At 36.0% G+C, this 23,559-nt stretch overlaps 3 protein-coding genes across 5 annotated transcripts in view; 1 reads left to right on the forward strand and 2 right to left on the reverse strand.

Moving 5' to 3' along the window:
- On the reverse strand, positions 1–7,491 carry LOC144667113 (uncharacterized). Of its 2 annotated transcripts, XM_078528499.1 has the most exons (5): positions 7,432–7,491; positions 7,182–7,302; positions 6,531–6,629; positions 3,373–3,435; positions 1–3,062 (listed from the first exon to the last, which is right to left on the reverse strand). In XM_078528499.1, exons 3-5 carry the CDS (start codon positions 6,625–6,627, stop codon positions 2,599–2,601), a joined length of 624 nt encoding a protein of 207 aa, XP_078384625.1. In that variant the 5' UTR covers positions 6,628–6,629; positions 7,182–7,302; positions 7,432–7,491; the 3' UTR covers positions 1–2,598. The 2 variants fall into 2 exon arrangements, with proteins under 2 accessions (XP_078384625.1, XP_078384624.1); XM_078528498.1 differs by lacking the exons at positions 7,182–7,302; positions 7,432–7,491 and adding an exon at positions 6,910–7,092.
- LOC144667112 (smad nuclear-interacting protein 1-like) overlaps positions 1–23,559 on the reverse strand; it is an 87,641-nt gene that overhangs the window by 32,871 nt on the left and 31,211 nt on the right. The gene's annotated exons all lie outside the window — the stretch shown is intronic.
- LOC144667107 (sugar phosphate exchanger 3-like) overlaps positions 7,070–23,559 on the forward strand; it is a 25,845-nt gene continuing 9,355 nt past the window's right edge. For both annotated transcript variants that reach the window (XR_013573280.1, XM_078528488.1), the window contains exons 1-14: positions 7,070–7,190; positions 10,505–10,604; positions 10,867–10,899; positions 11,669–11,728; positions 12,105–12,136; positions 12,516–12,567; positions 13,316–13,394; positions 13,727–13,793; positions 14,333–14,399; positions 14,661–14,690; positions 14,939–15,023; positions 16,345–16,392; positions 22,472–22,545; positions 23,154–23,252. Coding sequence is in view for 1 of the 2 variants with exons in the window: in XM_078528488.1 (XP_078384614.1) it covers positions 7,129–7,190; positions 10,505–10,604; positions 10,867–10,899; positions 11,669–11,728; positions 12,105–12,136; positions 12,516–12,567; positions 13,316–13,394; positions 13,727–13,793; positions 14,333–14,399; positions 14,661–14,690; positions 14,939–15,023; positions 16,345–16,392; positions 22,472–22,545; positions 23,154–23,252 (888 nt within the window). In the remaining variant the exon portion in view is untranslated. The remainder of the gene's footprint in view (positions 7,191–10,504; positions 10,605–10,866; positions 10,900–11,668; positions 11,729–12,104; positions 12,137–12,515; positions 12,568–13,315; positions 13,395–13,726; positions 13,794–14,332; positions 14,400–14,660; positions 14,691–14,938; positions 15,024–16,344; positions 16,393–22,471; positions 22,546–23,153; positions 23,253–23,559) is intronic.

The raw sequence follows: 23,559 nt of genomic DNA on the forward strand, positions 1-23,559 counted from the left end.
TCACAGCACCTGAGCCAACTTTATTTCAACTTGACAACTTTTCCTGTACTACAAACTTCTTGAAATACACTTTGAAAAATAATTAAATTTCTCTTTTGTTTACTAATAAATACATTTCTGCTCTTTGTTCTCAACACATTCTAAAAACTCCTATTTGTGTAAGTAAGGATGCAAAAAGGTTATTAATAACTCATTTACTGCTTATAAAAGCACACTTTCTGTTATCAAGCTTTGTGTTTAGCACTGAACTTTCACAAGAGTAACTGTAAATATTACAAATCACTCTGTTTTCTTTTTTCTGGTGTACATAAATCAAAATAACGCTGCACATTAAGTTTTAAGACCAAACCTTACAGCAGTCCTTTAATAATATTCTAATTACCCTGGTCCCGGAGGGTTTTTCCTTTTTTTCAAGTTCTCTTTAGGTTTATTAACTGTAGCCAAGACCCCGGGATCGGAGATAGGGGGTTTTCTTTTCTCGCTGCTTCTTGACTCACTTTATATGTTGCTAACTTATGTCGCTTCAGGATTGGCTTATGCGAGTCTACAGAGACTCTAACAAGACGCTCTTTAAACAGATAAAAGGAAGAAAATCTCTGGGACCAGGGAATAACATAATTACAAACAAAATAACAAGCAAAGTGAGTCAATAATCATCCAGTAACAAATGCTTCAGTTTACTCAGTTCATTCAGCCAGCCTTGCATAACCCTAAAGTAATGGCCACAGCAAGAAAAAAAGTTTAGATAATACAGATATCTCATAAGAATAGATTTTTCAGGTTGAATTTTCCACTACAGTGTTTTAAGAATTTTTGAATTTTGGGCTAGTTTACAAGCAGTTATTTATCTTCTCTCAATGAACTCACACTTTTTGATTGTAACATTGTATCAAGCACTTGAGGCTGATGAACCTGGACACTTTTAGTCCTAAAAAGATGTTTACAATGTGAAATTTAATCATAAGTAACATTGCGAACACCTACTCTAAAAACGTTAAGAGTGTCAGGACTTAACATTGCAGGGTTCGTACTCTTTTTAGCTTTCGAAATTCCATGACTTTTCATGACCTTTCCCATGACTTTTCAAAGTTTTTCATGATCAAAATCTGACCATTTTTCTTGAAAATTTTCAAAATTATCTTGATTTTGGGTACTAGTTACTTGTTTCATCAAAAAATAAAAACCTGCATAATTTATTTTGTTCAGTCAATACCATATTTCCACGAACCACACTTACGTTCCATGACTTTCCAGGCCTGGAAAATAAAATTCTAAAATTCCATGACTTTCCAGGTTTTTCACGACCTGTACGAACCCTGCATTGCACTTGGATTTATCAAATCTGTATTTACTTAATAATTTAAAGTGAGCTGAAAATAAGAGAAATACAGTTTATAAGACAAAGTTGGGGACTCATTTATAGTGACCATGTTTTTTATATTTTTTCACACCTAAAAAACATGCACTGTCAACTCTCTGTCAAAAGAAAAATCAGCGGTGCATAGAATAATAACGATCTATTTTTGTGGACAAAATATAACTAAGATAAGAATATATTTAAAGCTATTCACGACAGAAGGAAATTTTCTTCAAGAAGAACAATGCATGGAGTTAAAGAAAATGATAATGCAACCTTGCTTATCGTAAGATTTCTTTTAATTGAGTACATTGTAAACATGGATTCCGTGTTGAGATCACTTTCAAGCAAACAAATTCAATATTCTATTAATATTAAAAAATTGAAGTGCAAATGTTGCCACAATGTTTCAAGGATTGTCCTTTAAATTCATCTCCTTGTCGTATAATTGTGGGATAAAACAAAATAATAATGATGATAAATTTTCAGTCAAAGCAGTCATAATTTGAAATTTCAATATTATAATAATAAAAACAAGGTCCATAAGAGAATGCAGAAAACAGTCGGTTGAAATCATACAGATGCTTATTGTTACACTTGCAGTTTAAGCCACAAGATAAAAAACACGCAAAAAAACGTTACCACTAATAAATCATTATTGTTGCACCTATGATATTAAATGACCCCTGGATTGTTTCATCCATAAGCAGCTCAAAGGATGAAAGTGTAATATTGATAGTAAAATGGCTGTTATTGAATTTTATGTTTCAGTAGTGCAAATATAAAGATAAATCAGTAAGCAACCGCAAATAATTTCACAAAGAGACTAAATACGTTCTACCTAAAAACTTATGTCAGGTAAATGACTAATGGTGCACTGAAACTTACTTACTCGTGAGCCAGACAAAAAACAAAACTTCTACAAGTTATGTCCTCTGAAAGATTATCTAAACCTCTGTTCAGAAATAGCTGACAAAAAAAGTACTCACGTTTGTTCTCTGTATTACTGGTAATGCTGGGGTTAAACATATGTAGCGTAGAGCTACCTCAACTTGAGTAAATCATTTTGAACAGCCCTTTATGATTATCACATAAATGTAAATGCATGTACTAGAAAGACTAAATGTCACTAAAATTATCTTCACAAAACCACATCGACACACAGTCAAAATTTTGTGATTCTTTAGAATCAAATGTCAATATGAAGAAAGTTCAATAGTAGCTTTAGCTGTTGTGATATCTCACTCTTGATCATTGGGGCAATCCCGTGCATAATGTCCAACCTCATTACACCTGTAACATTTAACATCAATGTCGCTCTTCTCTGTGCAGTCGCGCTTTAAGTGGCCTGTCTTTCCACAGTTGTAGCACGCCTGGCCTTCAGTTGTACAATCACGGGCAAAGTGGCCAGCTTTGTTACACTTGTAGCAGATTGTGCTGCTGTCTTCACAATCTCTGGCAAAATGCCCAGATTTGCCACAGCGGTAGCATTTTTGGGTACCACAGTCACGTGCTATGTGGCCATCCTTTCCACACTTGTAGCAGCCGGTTTCAGACTTGTAGTCATCTCCCTTACTGTCAGCATCTGGACAATCTCTTGAGATGTGGCCTTTTTGTCCACAGGTGTAGCACTCCTTACCTGACTCAGCACTTGGACAGTCCCTAGAGAGGTGACCCTTTTGCCCGCAAGTAAAGCAATCAGAATCTGAGGATAAAAACAAAGTTTGCATATCTAGTAAGTAAGATAAAAGGAACTAGTTCTAAAATAATAATTGAAGCCGCCATAAATATTAACTGAAATTGCCAACATAAATAAGGGTGTTGAATGGTAAATGCGAGACTGATAACTTTTTTGCGAGCCCGAGACCTTTTCAGCCTTGCAAAAGAAATCGAGACTCGTCAAAGAAAAATTTGAGACGACGAGACCCCTGATATTTGGCAAATGTTTTGCGAGACACACAATTTTTGAAGGATCAGTCGCCACCCCTATACATGAAAGCAGTGATGAAACTCACCTTTCTTCTTGGGACAGCTTTTGGATATGTGCCCAGTTGCTCCACACACATAACAGCTTCTGTCTGCAAACACACACGAAAAACCATTATTGATGCTAAAAAATACTTTTCAACACAAGCCTAACCCTCAGGGATGTAGCTATACTGCAAGAGCTGGCTACCAGCTTCAGGGATCCATATTCCCAGTAGCCTGTGATCAAGTGTTCTTTTTTCAAAAGGGAAAGGAAAAAAAACGCCGGATACATTTATTTAACTGACTGTCAATCGCAAACTGTAAACAATCCAATGCCTCTGGAACTACTGAAAATACTGGAACCAAAATTAAAATTAAAATGTCAAAATTAAAATGTTGCACTAACGCATGGATTGGTAGTGCGAGCACCAACAAACTTTCACTTACTCTGATGAAGGTGAACAGATGTCACCGAAAATTTAGAAAAGGAAAACAGATCAGCTTAAAAAACCTTCTTTTAATGCCTCTGGAATTGTTTGGTAAATCAAAACTTTCCTGGGACTAGTTGGAAGAACTGCTGAATATGGAACATCTTCACGTAAACATTTTTTGGTTCGCATTATAAACACTCTATCTGCGCTACCTTCAAAAAATTGCACTCGAAATTTGTTGGATCGAAGCTTTAGCTAACGTAGAAGAAACCTCAGGGCTGCAAATAACTTTTTTCCATTGAAAGGGCATATGTCCCACTAAGACGCTATCTTGGTCGGACAATGTACTCAATTTTCAAACTGTCAACCGCTTGATCAAAATGTGCCGTTTTCTTGGCTTGGCACCGCCAGCAAAGAAAAAAACAACTACCGGTATGTTAATGCTTCAGAAAATCAAACCAAATGTGAACAAAAAGAGCAAAAGCATTCTTTTCTTCCGTCCTTGCATTCAAACAGCCCCTGCCTTAAATTTGTGCTTGCCTTGTCTGCTTCTGCCGACTCCACATCACAAGCAGCTTGGGGTCATGATGCTTTATGAAATTTGTAAGCCGGCAGCCAAAAAGTCTCATTAACAAATACTTGTAAAATAAACTTTATTGTAACTGACTCATTGTCTTGTAGATTTCACGTATACAGTGTTATATGTATGTAATAATAATAAAAAAAGTATTAAAACTTTTCATTTTTTTGTTGTACAGCAACATTCTTCACTTTTGAACATTAAAATTTTGCCATGGCAAGTATGCCCAGCTGACGACTTGGAGAATAAACCAATATGAGTCCTGAGCGAACGCGAACAAGCTTTTGTTAAACGAGAAGAAGACGAAGGTCTTGATGATCACTGGCAATTGCCTTGCTACTAAGACAGGTGTTGAACTGTGCGTTAAGGCGGGAAACGGCGCCACAGCATTAGATAATGTATCAAGTGCAACATTACTTGGACTTGACATAGATAGCAAACTTTCGTTTAACGAACATGTAGAAAAGACATGTAAAAAAGTGGCCTCCCGTATTGCAATTCTTAGAAAAATAAGATCGTTTTTGCCGTTAGCACAACGCAAGCAATACTATAACGCCTTAATACAACCTATTATAAATTATGGTAGCATAGTATGGTCGGTGTGCAACAAAGAATGTCTAAACAGAATTCTTAAACTACAGAAGCGCGCAGCCAGAGTCATTCTCTTTGCAGAACCGCGTGCATCATCTGTGGAACTTTTTAATAGACTGGGATGGATCCCAGTACATGAACAATGTAATATAAACAAATGTGCGCTAGTCCACAAACGGATCTATGGAAACGTCCCTACCTTTTAAGCGACCAACTTGTGTTAAATAGCCAAGCAAACAAAAGAAGCACTCGCTATTATTATTTTAACTTGCGCTGCCCGAAATTCAGAAGGGAGACAGAAGGCGGGCGCACTTTTTCTGTTTCTGCCACCCGCCTTTGGAATGCTCTCCCTATCTCAAAAAGGCGAATCGAACAGCCGAAGCCCTTTAAAGAATCTCTCAGAGATCGGGTGTTTTCGGAGCAGCAGCTTTTACATCATTTTATTGTATAGTTTTAACTTTTTAGCTTCATATATCGTTTACTATTATGCATATTCGTATTCAATTTTCAATGTATATAGTGTTTTTATAATATTCTAGTGTAATTTTTAGGGAGGGCCACAGGTTTGTTAGCTTTGCTATTTAGTGTTACCCTCATTTTAAATAAAGTCTTTATTATTATTATTATCCCTGTGCATGCATGCATGCAGTTTAGTTTTTCTGCCACTATAACATTTCATTTCCACTACGGACCACAGACCATGGCCATCAGTTCTGACCATCATAAGAAAATTTAATTTTTTTTTCTGTTACTTAAGACATCCAGCCAACAAGTTTTCGTAATGTTTTGGTCGTCAGTACGATTTTTAAGTCATCTTGGATGACTGGATGACTGTGAATATGGATCATCATACATGCATAGGTGAAGATGTTTCCTGATGTTTTACAATGTTCCATGAAATTGCAACTTTTTTGTGCTAACAAGTAATGCAGATAAAAAGTGGCCGGGTATTGTAGGATCACTCCCAAACTTGAGATATCTCGTGTTTCTACAGATGAGTTGCTGGTATTGTTCACAACAAACGAACAACCTGTTGCCTCGATTACAAGTGTGAATTATTGTTTGGTGATCCATGCAAGAATTCATACATTTGCTAATGAATCCTTACAACTGCCGCGACCAAAAAATGTACTTAGGAATAGAACGCAACACGAAAACTTGCCAAACTAACAAGATTTTCAAGAAATTCAAATAATAGTGATTTCTCGACAGCTATTTAAATATTTACGCTTATTCCCTAAGGAACACGTTTACAACAGAACCTAAAAGTAGTATCGAAGCGGCTTACAAAAACTGTATTCGTTAAAGTCAAGCGTTCATAAAGTGCCACACAATGCCAAGATATCTCAGTTTATTGCACCACGGAAGTTAAACAAATAATGACAACCAAAACGGGTATTGAGAAATGAAATTCGTTTACAATGAGCTTTCTTTCATGATCATTCTTTGCTTCGTGATCGAGTAACAGATAACCTTGGTAAAGTGATCAATGTGTGCATTTGTAATATTTTTTCCATACATTACTGGTCAGGCTAATTTTTTAACACCATTGCTGTGTTAAACAAAAAACACTTTAGTGAAAAGCGATTGGCATGAGGCTTACCTCCAAAACTCGCACCACCACCACTACTCTCTGAAGTACATTCCTTCGCAAAATGTCCAACTTTGCCACATTTGTAGCACTTTGATCTCGAACCCATTGCTAGTAAAAGACACAAGTCAAAAATATTCTATCATTAAGTCTACAACAACAGATCATGATCAAAGAATGCATCTTTCATAGAAAACCGTTAAATGCGGCGTAGTATCTCGTATTATCTAGCGTGCATGTGAAACCCTCCAAATATCCGAGTACTGCACGCACCTAGTTAATCCACGCGAAAGTAAGTAAAATTCTTGGCGCTTTGACACAATCGCTTATTTGTTAACAGAGCTAAAAGACAAATATAGTGAAAACGGAACAGAAAGTAAGCCAAACCTACCAAAAATCAAAGGAAAAGTGTCTTTTTTCCGACCCTCCAACTAAATTATCCACGTGTTTCAAAACGTACAACTGCGCTCGAAATTCTTCTTGGGTAATGAATGGGCAGTGTCTCACTAGTGCTCATGACTTCTACATTTCCGCTGTGTACCTGTAAATTTCTAGCGCGGGCCCTACAAACGAGCTAGTGTGAAAAAAACAGCTTGTGTGGCATCAAAATATGGCGGAACATCGGCAGTGGACGATTCACCACTTAGTTGTGTTTTTACTCACATTTTTAAGGTAAGAGAACTCTCTAGATTCTCGGTACTAATATGTGCGGCTGTAGTGGTTCTCACGCGACCAAAGAGTGAGGTAGTTTAGTCGAAACATAACAGATATTACCACCCGGACCCTGCAAATACAGCAAAATTAAGCTTAATATAATACTGAAACTTAACACTATAAAAAGTGAAACACTGTTGGAAACAACCATTTTAGTTTGGTTGGGTTTTTTCATGTTCTATTTGGTTACCTTTCAAACGGCATCAAACTAGGTTGAAACGGTTGATTTGGTTGAAGTTTCCCTATACAACATGGTAAGATCAAATTCAGAACTGATCCTATCTAATCAACCTAAAACTTCCTGAACAGAACACGAAATAAACACTCAACCAATCAAACCGACTGAAAATGGTGTGTCCTTATTGGCAATAGATCATGACTGAACAGATGGAAAAGTGTTTCATTGGTATTCTTCAACCAAATCAACCAAAGCCAGTTGTGTTTGAAACTGTTCAGGTCCCATATTTATAAGGTCACTTGCTCTATACGGTTAATATTATTGTGTGTGATTTGATTCAGTTGTGCATAGTAATATTAGTTGTTGAATATTAAAAGTGCAATTTATTATCAAACTGATTGCACCAATAAATTATTTGTGTCCATTGAACACATGAATGAATCAAACTTGCTCAAAATACAAAATCGTGGAAAGACAACTTAACCAAAAGCAACTCAACTTTCATGTGATTTGTTTCAGTTTTCTATAGCGACATTACTGATTAGTTGTTGAATATTTTAACCCTTTCACCATTCTATTTCTAGTACACAAAAACCCCCGAACGGCGAATTTCTAGCTATGTCAAACTTTCTGTCTAAAATAGCATGAATCGATTTTTTAAGCCAGGTTTGTGCACTTCAAATAGGCTTTTGTATTACAAAAATTACAACACAAGCAAGAAAATCCAAGACAAAAACATCGTGATAAATTTGAACATTTATTTCATTAAAAAAAGAGCGGAAAATTAATGGAAAGTTTGTACAACTCTTACCGCATTGTTCAACTGCACAGAAAACGTGACTGTAGAAAACGGAAGGACAGTTTGAGTCCATACGGCTTTAATCTTGGCATCAGAGGTTCGAAGAGGTCTCAGGGCTCGAGACTAACGGTAGCCAACTAGCCAAAGGCTAGTAAAAATGCAGTTTTGGCTAGTAGGTTTTGGCCTTTCACTAGCCAAAATGGCTAGTGAAAAAATCAGGCATTAGGGCAAGAAACCGCATTTATTAAAATCGTCTCTCACTCAGAGAATATAAGTAACAAGTAAACTGTTGACATTATAGAATGTGAAGCTGTAAACAATCTAGTTGACAAAAACGCATGTACATGTACAATTTTTATGGCGAAGAACAAAGCCCAATTTTGTAAGAAAAAAAACACACGAAGATTAAGGAACATTTTACGGCTCAAGGTTTAAACATTATCGTACATTGTTTTCACCCTCCTCCCCCCCCCCCTAAAAAAAAGGAGAACTATGCTTAAAAATTGTGGCTAGTAGAAAATAATTTTTGGCTAGTGAAATCAAAGCTGTCACTAGCCACTTGGCTAGTTAGCAAAAAAGTTAGTCTCGAGCCCTGGGTCTTCAATAACTCGAGCCATTCACGATTGACAAATTGTGAAAATTTTAATTCCTTCCAAGTTTTAAAACTGGCCTCAAAATTCTAACTCTTAGAAAGAGCGTCTTCTTAGTCGATCAAAATATGGCGGAAAATGTTGATTCGCGCGTCTTCACTTCATGTTTTTATGGAGTTCTTTTCCTTCACTTCACGATTCAAGGATGCCATTTTGAAGTCTGACCATGTGCTTTCAATTCACAATATATTAGACCCCCCTCTAGGAGCCTAGTTCCTAGGTCTCTGATCTCAAATCTTAAGCAGTCAAATTCCCGGAAAAGCGGTTTAGTACGTTCCAGTGGGAAAACGGAATCCCGGTTTTCCGGTTTAGTGCGGTGAAAGGGTTAAGTGAGTGAGAGTATAATTTAATTGAATTTAATTGCACCAATTTGATTCCATCTTAGTGTGTTGTTCCAGAAAATATCCATACCCCTCCCTCAGAAGGTTTTTTGGTATGAATCTCACAACCCCTCTGGAAATTCCAGTTAAGCCTTGTACTTTTCTTTAAAAAAGTGGCTTTTGAGATTCCCCACCCCCTTAAAAACTTCCATTGCCCCTCCATAGGGTGGGTATCAATATTTTCTGGAACCGCACAATGAATCAAATTCACTCAAAATACTGTCAAAATCATCAAAAGACTTCTTAACCGAAAGCAACTCTGCTGACCATTGAACTTTAGCTCCAAGTGGCATTTGTTATGTGGCGGTCTGTGTTTAAGGAGGTTTGCACTAATTGTTTGTACATTCAGATTGCCTGTATGAGGAAATGTGTTTCCCGGTAGAAGGGTTTAACTACCCTCCAAACCAGGCTACCCCAGGCGAGAGAGCTTTTCATATATTTCTTTATAAATACGCTCCAAACTTTTTAAGATATTAGCAAAGTTGGCACACCTTAACTGAGACAAGAAGTAAAAATTGTTAATTTTTTTTTACTGGGATAGTTGATTAATTATTCACCAAGCCCAAAAGGACAACTTTAAGTGGAAATACAGAGAAACACACAGAAAAAATATGTATTATAGGAAGTTTGGCCTCCTGGTATTTACTGGGCCAACATAATTTGTGTTACTGACTTTCATTGGCAAAATGGCCATGAAAATGGGCAAATAAAAGAATCATAAAGCATCTAACAAAGATGTAAAACTCTGATATAAATTCTGTTGAACAGATATTTATTAGAGCCTTGTGATTTGAATGCAGAACTTTTTCTGAACCATACGTTACATTTTCGATCGGCTTGTTAGAAATCTTCCCTTTGTTGGATTCATATGAAAATTACACCGGTTATCGGCATTAGATTGAAGTTTGATATAATGTACATTTTTTCAGGAAATCAATATTAATATTGCCTTGACAACTTTAAACAGAAAACCTAGAAATCAGAAAAACTTGAATTTTGTGCAATCCAGATTTCATAGAGACAACCTTATACCAATATCATAAACTATAGTGTATTGCCAATGAAATATACAAGAATGAAAAAATTCTGTTTGTTTTATTGCAAATAAATCACAAGACCATTTTCAACTATTTCTTTCTACTTAGTCTAATTATAATGAAATGTATGTTTATATAACAAATAACTTGGCAGGCTTAATTACATACTATGTATATGAAATGAATGTATATTAAGTAGCTAAATTAATAATTATTGTTCTTTTGTAGCTATTCCTGTTTCCATGCTACAAGGAAGGCATTCAGTAATGTAAAAGATTCCATGCAAAAAGAATGGACGAACAACTCTGTCACTTTAGACCCACCAGAGGTGATTTGTACATTTTCTGTTTAACGATTAAAAGGGGTATTAATTTGCAACAAACCCATATAGCCCTCACGTTTGCTCGTTGGAATTTTTTATTCTTGTTTATAGCTCCAAAACAATAAAAAAATCCAACAAGTAAATGTGACGGCTAAACGCATATGTTGCAATTTAATACTCGCCATTGATGCTTGATTGATTTGATTGTAACCAACAACTTGTTACCCTGTCAATATTTTAATGTTATCCCTTGTTTATTATGGACTAGCTATGGGAAAACAGAGATTTCTTCAAAGATGAGGTGAGTGAAAATCCTTTTAAGTACCTGCATTAAAATGTCATTTTCTTAATATTTAAAACTTTTTTTCATTTCCACACAACCCCACAAGCTTTTTATTCAGTCTTTTTTTGTTATTTTTGTTGATGATAGGTAGAATCCTTTACGATAATTTCAGAGTTTGATGGTCTTTGTATATTGTGGCTTAATGTATAACAAAAAACATGTAGCTGATTGTTTTAATTAACACTTCATACATACATTTTTACAAGACAGCAATGTGGCACAAATCAATTTTAATCTTCTCATACATTCTTTTTAGTAATTTAAAAGCTGCTGTACATGCTTGTTTCAGATTGTTATGGCTTGATACTTTTTGGGAGGCACAGCTAATGCCCTACTTCCAGATCAAGCAGTCTGGTTTTGAGCCTTGGCTTGTGTCATTCCGCCATGTTCTTGGGCAAGACACTTTACTCTCACAGTGTCTCTCTCCAGCCAGGTCATGGAATGGCTACCAGCAAATTGAAAGCTAGGAAGGAGTTGGGAGGGTAACCTGTGATTAGCATGTGGCAGGGAGGGGGGTGGTAGAAATACTCCTAGTCGCTTCTTGCTGTGGAAATCAGTGTTAAGTGGTAGTCTCATGTGCCTGTAGGCTTGAATACATATACTTTAGCTTGGTAACTAATTTGTAAGGATATTCAATGATGCAAGCACAGCCAAGGATATCTGTTGTTGTGAATAGCCAACTTGTTGATTTATAAATAATTATGATTTTATTTATCTGTGTTAACAGCACCATGCTGAGGTTTTCCTTGGAGCAATGGACACAACATTCCTATTGGCTTATGCTGTGGTAAGACTGCAGAAGATAAATATGGCAAATTAGGCAGGTTATACATGTAGATCTTTGGCATTGTGCACACTGACTTGGTAAAAAATTAATTTACTTGGCTTGTCAAATTAAAGCTCATAAGTACAATTCCAGGTCTGGAAGTCGTGGGTTCAAGTCTCTGGTTTGCTAAATCAAAAGGTGGCTGGGGGGAGGGGGTGTAGATGTGAAAGGAATGAAAAACTAAGTACACAAGCTGAGGTTAAAACTTCCTTGAAGTAAATAAGCTGCACATGAACCTTAAATAGGTCATTAGTAGTCCACCTCCTACATGTATTGTCCTGTATTCATGCTATTCTCCATAGTGTGTGACAAGAGACATATTTGCTTGTTTCTTCAGGGCTTGTACATCAGCGGTATCTTAGGTGACAGGTATGTTGACTGTCAGTGGTGGTATCATTGAATATAAGCTGAGTTTCTAATTTTGTTAACCATTGATTTTTCAAACTCCCAATGACGTGAACCAAAAGCAGTTCCCCATCACACCTAGTCAAACACTGCAATTTTACCCCCAATTTCTCAAACTCCCTGACTTCTCAAACAGTTATAATTGTTGTTTCTGTTGGAGGCTCGAGAAATTGGGATTCAACAGTGTTACATTTTTTGGTATTAAATTAGTGATATTTACTTAAAAAACCTCTGATTTAAAAAACAAACAAACAAACAGCCAAAATTTGATGTCGCATACACCTGGAGTATAGATATTAAGGAGAACTGAAGTCTAATTTTGTTGAGTTTGTTCACTTATTAGGTTTAACCTGAGAAAAGTATTAGCATTTGGAATGTGTTCTTCTGCAGTTATGGTAAGTAAATATGCAATCTTATGATATTACATGTATTTTATTTCTTCTGTAATTTCTTGGTAAATTGAAATGATAATTGTCCTGGTAAACCATGCATTCATCTATTGATTAATTATTATAGTGACAGGCTAATAATTATAATGAACAATCCTTATCCATTGTAACCTCAAAAATGAATATTTTTTACAGTTTCTTACCTACAAAGTGCTATCAAATGATAGTTATTTTAATTTCAATAAAGTTCCAGGTGCTATTATCCTGGAATGGTTTGCTAGTCTGTGGCAGATTATAATTAGCCCCCATAATTCTATCAGGTCTCTCCAATATATCACTGATAGAGAAAGGCACTATGAGTCAAAGTAAAGTGTCTTGAATTGATAAGATATAGGTAGCCCAGCTACTTGAATGTAGCAGGCAATAGAAAGGTGTCAGCCTGGGGAATGGAAATTTAAGTAGAAAGTGCAAGAACTAGAGAGAGCATAAAACACTATTGAGAGAAGGGGGAAAGAATGCCTACAATGGCAATATCGTGTTCACCTTGCTGTCAAAATGTACATTAGTCATCTGTTAAGTGTCTGGTTTTCAAATAACATTCACTCTGACTAGTGAGAATCATACTAAGTTTGCTCAGGTGGGAAAAGGACTGCTGAGAAGATCCTGAGGATTATGTTAGGTTGGATCTTTTAACACCCCTTGATAGTGCATGCATGACTGTACTGTGTGATATTCCTATTTTCCCTTGTTGCAGGTGATCATGTTTGGATGCGTGAGCAAGTGGATCGGTGTTTATAACATTTGGTATTATGGAGTATTTATGGCACTTAATGGTATGACATACAAAATGTAGTTCTAATACATTAATTAATAAAACAACTATTTTAGTAAGAAGAAATGTTTCCTGATCAAAGACATGCTTTGGAAGTCTGGTGTTTTTCTACCTTAGAATTAAACAATAACTGATAATAATTATTATTCTGAAGTTTCCTTCAATTTTGAAACTATTTTAATTATTTGTACATCAGAATTTTAATGCCCTTAGAATGCAATGACATGCATGTACAGCTAAAAAAATCAACCATAAATGCTTGCTACCAAATGTTCAGTTTATACAATTTAATTATTCTTACATGTACAATCAATGATCAATTTACTTTTGCAGGTCTCTTTCAATCCACGGGTTGGCCATGTGTAGTGGCAGTCATGGGAAACTGGTTTGGAAAGTCAAGGTAATCACCTTATTAATTACGCAGGATGGGGAATGTCTAAAATGTATGGTTTCAGAAAATATCCCTACCCATCTCACTGAAAGACATTGATAATTCGGAGGGGGCAGAGGATCTCAAAAGCCAAAATTTGTAAAGGAAAGTATAAAGGGGTGCCCCAGGGTGGAAGGTTTTCAGCTGAAAATGAAATAATTATTACTAACAAGAATTACTAGCTTATTAGTTTAACAGGAATTATTAGTTTTAATCATACCACTGAATGATATGGTTTTTAACTTTTAGCTAGAAGGCCAGTCTGCAGAGTATGGCAAGTGCAGTCATGCACAAGTTGCTGACTTCTGGTCGCATTGCACGCGGGGCACACAATCCCTACGTGGGAACCTAATAAACATTATAATTATTCTATTCTATTCTATTCTATTCTATTCTATTTTTAGTCTTGTCTAGTTTAGTCTGGTCAGTAAGCTCGTACTGTAAAATTAATCTTAATAACTTACAGTACAATTATCTTGCATGTTGCTTAATGTATTTTCTGATTACAGCCGAGGAATTGTGTTTGGAATATGGAGTGCCAATGCTTCCTTAGGAAACATTATTGGAGCTCTTCAAGTAAGTCACTGAATATGGTCTTTTTTGTAGCATGGTGTTGTAACCTTGATAGCTTATTGCATGGTGCTTACCAGTATGTAGTACAGGTCTATGTTCATAGGAAAGCTTGCAATAGATCTTCATAGGTCAGGAGCTTTATTTCTGGCTTTCAGCTGACGTTATGTCATATTTAATGTCTTGTGCTAAAAGATATTTCTTTAATAATTTGTTTTTTTATATATTTTTTATAATTAATACTTATTTTATATTGTTTTTTATTAGGTGGCAGCTATATTGGATTATGGTTATGAGGTCAGTACCATGAACACTTTGATTTGATTTTGACATGTCAGTTGTGTAGCAACCAAACAAAAGTGAGATGAAACTGGAAGGAAAGCAAACAAACAATTTGTCTCGTTCCAATGTGCAAAAAATAAATAAGCCCAGGAGGGAGGGGAGGGGGTGTGAATAGCCCTGGAGGGAGGGGGAGGGGGTGTTAAACTGTTTTGTTTTTTGAATTTTGCATTTGTATATTAATTTTTTTCATATTTTTGTTGCAGTATGCCATGCTGGTCCCATCTGTAGTATTATTTGCATTTGGAATTTTAATATTCTTTTGTTTAATACCGTCACCTGATGAGATTGGTAAGGAAATTACATCTTATTTCTATTTTGCAGGTTTTATTTATGCTTTAAGATACAATTTTTATTCAAGCATCAAGCAAAAGTTGCACAGAAGTGCAGTGAACATACATGTATTATTATTGACTTGCACTTGATGAAAGTGCAGCATATTGCATAGGATGTTCTTAAAGGTTCTACAGGGCTCCTCGCATACACATATATTTATATTTTGTTGCATCATTTTTAATGGGACTAGGCAAGGAGTTAATTCTTTCAAGATCATTTGAGTCTGGCTTATTTCATTTTATTTTCATTTTATTTGTTATTTATTCGATTAAGTGCCCAACCTCGAATAAGCGCCCACCTCGAATAAGCACCCACCCTGAAGGTAGGGAAAGTTAATAAGCGCCCAGCCTCGAATAAGCGCCCATCCCTACCTCCAAGAAAAAACTGAAGTGCACAAGAGGAGTACTGATTGACTAAGTACTACTAAGAGACTTCCCCGAAGACCGAATTTTCTTAGCATTTTATAGAAACTTTCAACGAACAGTTAAAATTCTGCTTTGATATGTCTTCTCGTGTTGTATTTATTTATTATTTTGTTGCAAAATTAACTTACTACTTGTTGAAAAATATGGTGAAAACTTAATAGATGCCCAGCCTCGAATAAGCGCCCACACTCCCAAAAATTTATTAAGCACCCAGGGCATTTAAACAAATAAATACAGTATATAAATTTGATCTGTGAACCTGTGTAAAATATGTTTTTAGTTACTGGTAGTATATACCACAGTCAAGTGAATAGTGTCAAATTTGTGCATGCTGATTGGTTAACTCAGAGGTGATTAGTAAAGTACTATTCACCTACGAGCAGCTTAAAAGAAACAAACTGTCTTTGTGTGTTGCATTGTTTACCAAAAGTGATGTTTTGGTCTGCTTGTTATTCAACTTGTGTGGTATAATTATGGTAAGACAATTATTCACCTCAGTGTTGGTGTAGTCATGTAGTGGATATTTAGGATATTCACCTCTACTTCTGTGAATAATAAATTGTTAAATATTATTATTGACAAATTTATACCACCACACAATTGCAAAAAGTGGTAATTAAAGACACATAGAGGCAGTTGACCTGATTATTTTGTTAAATTATACAAAAATTGAAAAAGCTGTGGTTACCTCAAAATAATTGTTTTCTAATTCAGAAATAGTAAATTGTCATCTGATGGTTTAGGTGGAGAGGAGCAATAGAAATAGAAATAGGAGGGTTCACAAGAGCTTGTGCATTATATTTCTCTCGCTGCAGCAGCTGTACTGTATTTTATTATTTCTTTTCAAACAGGGTTGCCACTACCAGAGGATGATCAACCAACACAAGCAAGCAGTAATGGTAAAATAAAATGTTTATGTACATTTATCATTGACAGTTGTAAGGTAATTTTTCCGATCTAGCGGTCAATTTTTGATAAAAAAATATATTTAGAGTACGTACCTATTTATGAGTTGAGATTGGGGCGAGCAATGGCCGAGTAAGACGTCTTTTTGATCGGTCCGCCTTTCTGGCACTTAACTTCAAATTTGAACCTGGAGTTTATGGCCGCATATCTTAAAAAGACTTTAGACAAAAGAAGAAATAGAATCTCTTCGTCTGATGAATCGAGCACTTCACCAGAGGCGAAAAAGCCGAGGAGCGGAAACACAGATTTGAGCGAGCAGAGCGAGGAAGACGACCATGATGAAATCTTCGCGGCCCTAAGCATGGCAGAGGGACTGCAAGAAACACTTAAGGAAATCAACCAAAAGCTCAAAAAGCTAGACGACTTAGATAAAATACAAGAGGCTGTCAATGGCGTTCAGAAGTCCTTGCAAAATTTGGAGCTGAGAATAACGAGTCTCGAAAACTCTCAAGCGACTGCAAGCCGAGACATCGAAAACTTAAAGACGAGCACGAACGCCGCCGCTAAGAAGCATCTTGAGTTTACAGAGAGCCTTAAAAACCAGCAGAAAGAAACCAAACAGGCCTTTGCAAATCTACAGAAGGAAAATGAAGCTTTTCAAGCCAAGCTTACCGAGCTGGAGGATAAAAATTTGTATTTAGAGGCTTATTCAAGACGCGAAAATCTGAAATTTGAGAATATTGTAGAAGAATATGACGGCCGCGAGGAAACAGAATCAGTCCTTCGCGATTTCCTCGAAACAGAACTTGGCTTGGAAGATGCAAGCACTGTTGAGATACAGCGAGTGCACCGCCTGGGAAAGAAGAACGACGACAAGCCCAGACCGATCATAGCACAGTTTTTGAGATACAAGGACTGTGAGCGAATACTCTCTCGAGGCAATCGCTTAAGAGGAAGCGACTTCAAGATGTACCAAGACCTTCCTTACGAGATAGTCGCCAGAAGGAGGAAGCAAATGGATACTTTTAAGAAGGCAAGAAAGAACAATATCCCGGCTTCTTTCAGCAAGGCGCAACCAGATAAACTGTTTATCCGAGGAAAATTCTGGCCATCTGGTAAGATTCTGGAACTGTAAAACTGAAATGCTAATGACTATTTGTTGATGCTTTTTTGTCTTGCATTGAGCAACTCTACTAAATCGCAGAAAGTAACAGCTAAATTTATTTCTACTTGCAATCGCCATCCCCGCCATCTAGGATTTGTTCTTTACTATTTTCTTTTTCTTACTTATTTAAAAACAGAAGGCGACCGTCTTTTTGCCATCCCTTAGTAGTTTTCATAACACCATTCGGACTATTCTATTTGCATGTTCCCAACCAAAAAATTGTTTTACTCGTTTGTAAGTGTTTGTTTGCTTATTCTTTTGGTCCTTTGTTTATTTAAATTCTATACATTTTATCTTGCCAAACATGTAACACCAACGTACGGTCATCTCATTGTGGGGGTAGCAAGGCGTGAAGGAATTTCCATGAAAAACATCCTAAATGAATCAATATGGCTTTGACAATAGCTTCTTTGAATGTCAGGGGGCTTAGAGATAATGTGAAACGAAGGGAGGTGTTTAATTGGCTACGAACAAAAAACTTTTCAATTTATATGCTACAAGTAGTTCATTGTACCGAAAACACTAATTCTATGTGGTCTGCTGAATGGGGGTACCAAACCATTTTTAGCACCTATGAGAGCAATAAAGCAGGAGTATGCATCCTTTTTAATAATAACTTTAATTTACAAATTCAAAAACAATACATCGACCCTTTAGGGCGCTTCATTGTTTGCGATATAAAAGCAAATGAAAAAAATTTAACGTTGGCTAACATCTACGCCCCGAACGACGATAACCCAGCGTTCTTTTCTGATTTTTTCGACCATCTTGCTGACTTCAAAAGCGAGGAAATTGTTATAGGAGGAGACTTTAACCTCGTCCTAGATCTAGAAAAGGACAAAATCGGTGGTCTTCCAAAAACGCACCAAAACAGTGTAAAAATTATTCACGAATTTTCTGAGAATCTTGATTTAGTGGACGCATGGCGGTTATTGCACCCCGAAACCAATAGATACACTTGGAGACAACGGCACCCTAAAGTTCAATGCAGGTTGGACTTTTTCTTGGTAAGCCAAAGTATTGCTAACTCGACAACTCACGCCGAAATATCTCCCGGATATAAATCAGATCACTCTATGATAACTTTAAAGATATCAATACATTCAAACCCTAGGGGACCGGGTTTCTGGAAGCTTAATACATCCTTTTTGACTGAAACGACTTATATGTAAATCAAATAAAAGCAACTATTAAAGAAACACTTGACGAATATAGTGAAGATAACTCGGTCAGGCCTACACTTCTCTGGGAAATGGTTAAATTAAAAGTGCGTGAAAAATCTCTTATATATGCCAAGACTAAAAAGAAACAAACAAAGGAACGGGAAATTGACCTAGAACAATCAATTGCCAAATTAGAGGAGGAAGCCGACAAAAGAAATTTAGATGACGCTCAAACTTCACACATCGAGGAAGAAATTGATAAACAAAAGCGTGAACTTGAGAAAATAATTGAAGAGCGCACTAAAGGTGCAATATTGAGATCAAAAACGAAGTGGTATAACGAAGGAGAGAAGAATACTAAATACTTTTTAAATTTAGAAAAACGACACTATAAACAAAGTGCAATAAGCCAAATCAAAATAAGCGAAAACCAATTTGTTACTTCAAACGAAGAAATTGGAAATGAGTGTGTATCTTTCTTTAAGAGTCTTTATGAATCCAGATGTATGGCAGATGAATTGCTTGATACATCTGTCTTCTTTGACGGTGAAAACGATACAATCCTTACAGATCATGAAAGGGAAGCGTGCGAAGGTCCAGTTACCAAAAAAGAGTGCCTAGATGCTCTTAAAACCATGGAATCAGAGAAAACCCCCGGTACGGATGGCTTGCCAGCCGAGTTTTACAAAATTTTTTGGAATGACATATCCACCACTCTTATCAATGCATTAAACTTTGCCTACGATACAGGTCAACTCTCAATCACCCAGAGAAGGGGAATTATTAAACTTATCCCAAAAAAGGACGCAGAGCCCTATCTAATCAAGAACTGGAGACCACTAACTCTACTAAATTGCGACTATAAACTAGCGGCTAAGGCAATTGCTAATCGTATAAAAAAGTACCTCCCGAACGTAATTAACAACGATCAGACAGGCTTTATTAAAGGCAGATTCATTGGTGAAAACATCCGACTAATCGACAGTATCATTCGCTATGCAAAAGAAAAAAATATACCAGGATTATTACTGTTTCTTGACTTTGAAAAAGCTTTTGATACAGTTGAATGGCCTTTCATCAGGAAAACTCTAGAATATTTCGGTTTCGGCACTGGTTTGATAAAATGGTTAAACCTTTTTTACCAATCTTCTGAAAGCTGTGTTTTAAACAATGGCTGGGCGAGTGATTTTTTTCAAATTCAAAGAGGCGTTCGGCAGGGGTGTCCCCTTTCGCCTTATCTGTTCGTTTTATCAGCTGAAGTGTTAGCCAAAGCAATTCGCAAAAATAGAAATATTAAAGGAATCCTAGTAAAAAATAAAGAAATTAAGTTAAGTCAATACGCGGACGACACAACTTTAGTTCTAAATGGGTCAAGAGAATCTTTACTAAATTGTCTTCAAACTCTGGATGATTTCTACAAAGTCTCCGGTTTGAAACTAAACGACAAAAAAACGGAAGCTCTCTGGATCGGATCAAAATGTGGTAGCTCTGAAATATCACTTCCTGGAAGAAACTTTAAGTGGCCAAAAAACAAAGTAAAAGCTCTTGGTGTTTGGCTTTCAATTGACGCGAAAGAAACTGCGGCTTTGAACTACAATGAAAAATTAGAAAAGGTAAGGACTGTCTTAAGCTGCTGGAAATATCGCAGACTCACACTAATGGGCAAAATAACAGTCCTGAAGAGTCTTGTCGCCTCTCAACTCGTTTATGTATTATCGCCTTTACCTTCAAATGAGAAAGTCATCAAAGAAGTAAACAAACTTTTCTTTTCATTCCTTTGGAATGGAAAACCAGATAGAATCAAACGAAATGTTATCATTAATGACTACCCAAGCGAAGGCCTCAGAATGATCGATATTGAAAGTTTTAGCAAATCCCTGAAAGCCTCGTGGGTTAAAAAATATTTAGATGAAGAAAATCATGGTAAATGGAAACTTTTTTTTGATGTGGAGTTAGACAAAAATGGAGGTCCAATAGTCCTTAAGGGCAATCTCAACACGAAAGACATAAAGAAATTTCAAATTAAGGATACTTTTATCAAAGAAGTACTGACAATCTGGTCGGATGTTAATTTTGAAGATGAAATTAAATCTGAGAATCAGTTCCTTAACCAAAACTTATGGCACAATTCAGTGATCAGAATTGATGACCGTCCTGTCTTTTACTCTGAATGTTATCATAAAGGTATCACAAAGGTGAAACATTTGAAAGATGGCTCAAATAATTTCTTATCCTATTTTGAACTACAAACAAAATTCAGTCTTAAAATTTGTCCTCTCAGATACTATGGACTCATATCGGCCCTTAAACTGCTCTGGGACGCACACAAAAACAACCTTATTATGACAGACTCCGAATACGAAACCTTTTCGGAAACGTTAATAAAATCGCAACGAACAAGCCCACCAGTGTATCAGAAACTGATATCCAAAAAATCTACGCTTTCTTCCCAATCTCAACGGAAATGGTTTGAAGACTGTAATACAGAAGAAACAAAATGCATTAAATGGAGCGATGCCTATCAATTAGCCTTTAAATGCACCAAAAGCACAAAACTTATTGAGTTCCAATTCAAACTTTTGCATAGGCGAATATCAACTAATGAATTCTTAACAAAAATTGGAGTACAAGATGACCCAAACTGCTCTTTCTGCAAAGAAGAACCAGAAAACTTAAAGCATCTCTTCTGGTCGTGCTCCAAGGTGACCTCCTTTTGGAACTCCTTAACCGAACTGCTAAAATTATCTAAAATATTTCCAGAACACTACACAGTAAACATCTCTGTCGCCTTAGGATTGATACCGGACTGCTCAAAAAATCATCGCCAAATTAATTTCTGCTTTCTACTGGCCAGACACTTTATTTGGATTTGTAAAAATAAAACAAGACCTCCTAAAATAGAAAGTTTTCTACTTTATCTTAAATCGATTTATGTCGTTGAACAAAGAACAGATGACACAACCAACAAAAAGTGGGATTTGCTGGAAAGCCTTTTAAAGAAGAAATAAAATAAATGAATAAAAACTAATCTCTTTATCTTCACCCTCCCTAGTCGAATATACACAATATATTAGGCTCTAAGGTCCTCTGAACAGGTAATTCCTTCAACGCCCTTCAAGCCCCTCTCAATGACTGACAGAAACAGTTAAAATTTTTGAACAAAATGTCGGTAAGATAAAAATGGCGCAATTTGATTTAGTTTTTATAAGTTACCATTTTTATTTTCATTATCTTTAATAAGCCAAAAGTAGTTGTAGTTTTTTTTGCAAATGTATTAAAAGAGATAAATTGTATTGCGCTGTTATAAGTATAAATATTAAATTTTAAGAAATTGAGTATTGTATTGTAAGTAGTGTGTTGTAAACAATGTAATTGTCATGTAGGTAGTGTAAGCAGTGTATTGTACTGTAAGTAGAGTAAGCTTTGTATAGTAATGCGTAAAGCCTTGTATAGTAAGTAATTAGTAGCGAACATGTCACTTTGTAAGAACGTTCTGTGTGTGTTTTGCAATAAAAAAAAAAAAAAAAAAAAATATTTATGAGTTGACACAAAATGGCGGAGAGAGCCCTATATTAAATAATTCCCTGGCCAAGACAATAGCCACCGAACATGAAAATGCTAAATGCAAGGTCACAGAGCTGTCATGCTTACCGTAAACAGTACACAGAAAGTTACCGGTAATGGTAAACAGAATACCACAGAAAGCTGCTGCAGTGACATTAACAAATGTATATTCTATTTTAGTTTTCAATGAGCAGGAAGTTGAACAAGAGGCATTTGCTAACAAAGGTCTGAGTCCTGCAGATGATTTCTCTCGAGTGAGTACTACACTGCATACATTGGGAGTTTAATCTAAGTTTGAGTTGCCAAATTCATACTAGAGACAGAAAACAGTCTTAGACAATGAAACACGTTTAAAGGTCATCATGGGTGATTAGAAATTTATCAAGTGAAGGACGTGTTTTGCCTCCCAAAATTAACCATCCACTTTGCTATCTAACACAATGGAAAAAAAAAACTGATAGAAAGCTTGTCTTAGACTGCTGTAAACTCACATAAGAGAGGAAATCAGGATTAGTTTTTTATGTTTGCTAAAAAGCAGAAAGACTGGAACTAAAAAATAATTTATTCAGCAATTGCTTCTGAAACAGAATGATAATCAGTATATATAGAATGGTTACAATTTTTAAGATGGTCTTTCTAACTCCAACAATTGATGGATGAAAGGATGTTGCCTTATGTGAAACAATCAAAGACATATTAATTAATGATTTATTGTTTGCTAAAAATTAAATTACCAACAGAAGATAATGCTGAAGGTTTATAAGTGATGGGAAAACATTTTCCTTTTACTTTATCTTAAAACATGATAAATAATATATATTTTAATCAAGTTTTTTTCTGAATTGTACTCTGTTTTCTAAAGTCATCAGCAACGTCATCATCATATAATTCAGTGACAGTTCCACAACAGAGGAAAGCTGTGAGCTTTTGTCAAGCTGTTTTACTTCCAGGAGTTATACCTGTAAGTTAGTTATCATAAAAATCCCTCACTTTACATTGCTGTTAGTAATAGCTTGAATGTACATGTATATTATTGAGATCTATCAGCTCAGTGAGAATTAGGGAGGAAACTTATAGTTTGTAACCTTCATTTCTGTCCTTCTCCACAATAAGAAACTTACAATAAAAAGTAAATTTGTTGAATGTGGATACCGGTAACTCTAACAAAATGCAAAAACCTTCAAAATAAGGGGGTGAGGAACAGAGAATGATGAGGTGGGCAAAGGGTGGGGGGGGGGGGGGTATAACTTAAAAAAAGAGTGCCAGAG

Source organism: Oculina patagonica, chromosome 10 (assembly GCF_052425735.1).
Source record: "Oculina patagonica isolate OP01 chromosome 10, crgOcupat, whole genome shotgun sequence".
Lineage (NCBI taxonomy): Eukaryota > Metazoa > Cnidaria > Anthozoa > Scleractinia > Oculinidae > Oculina > Oculina patagonica.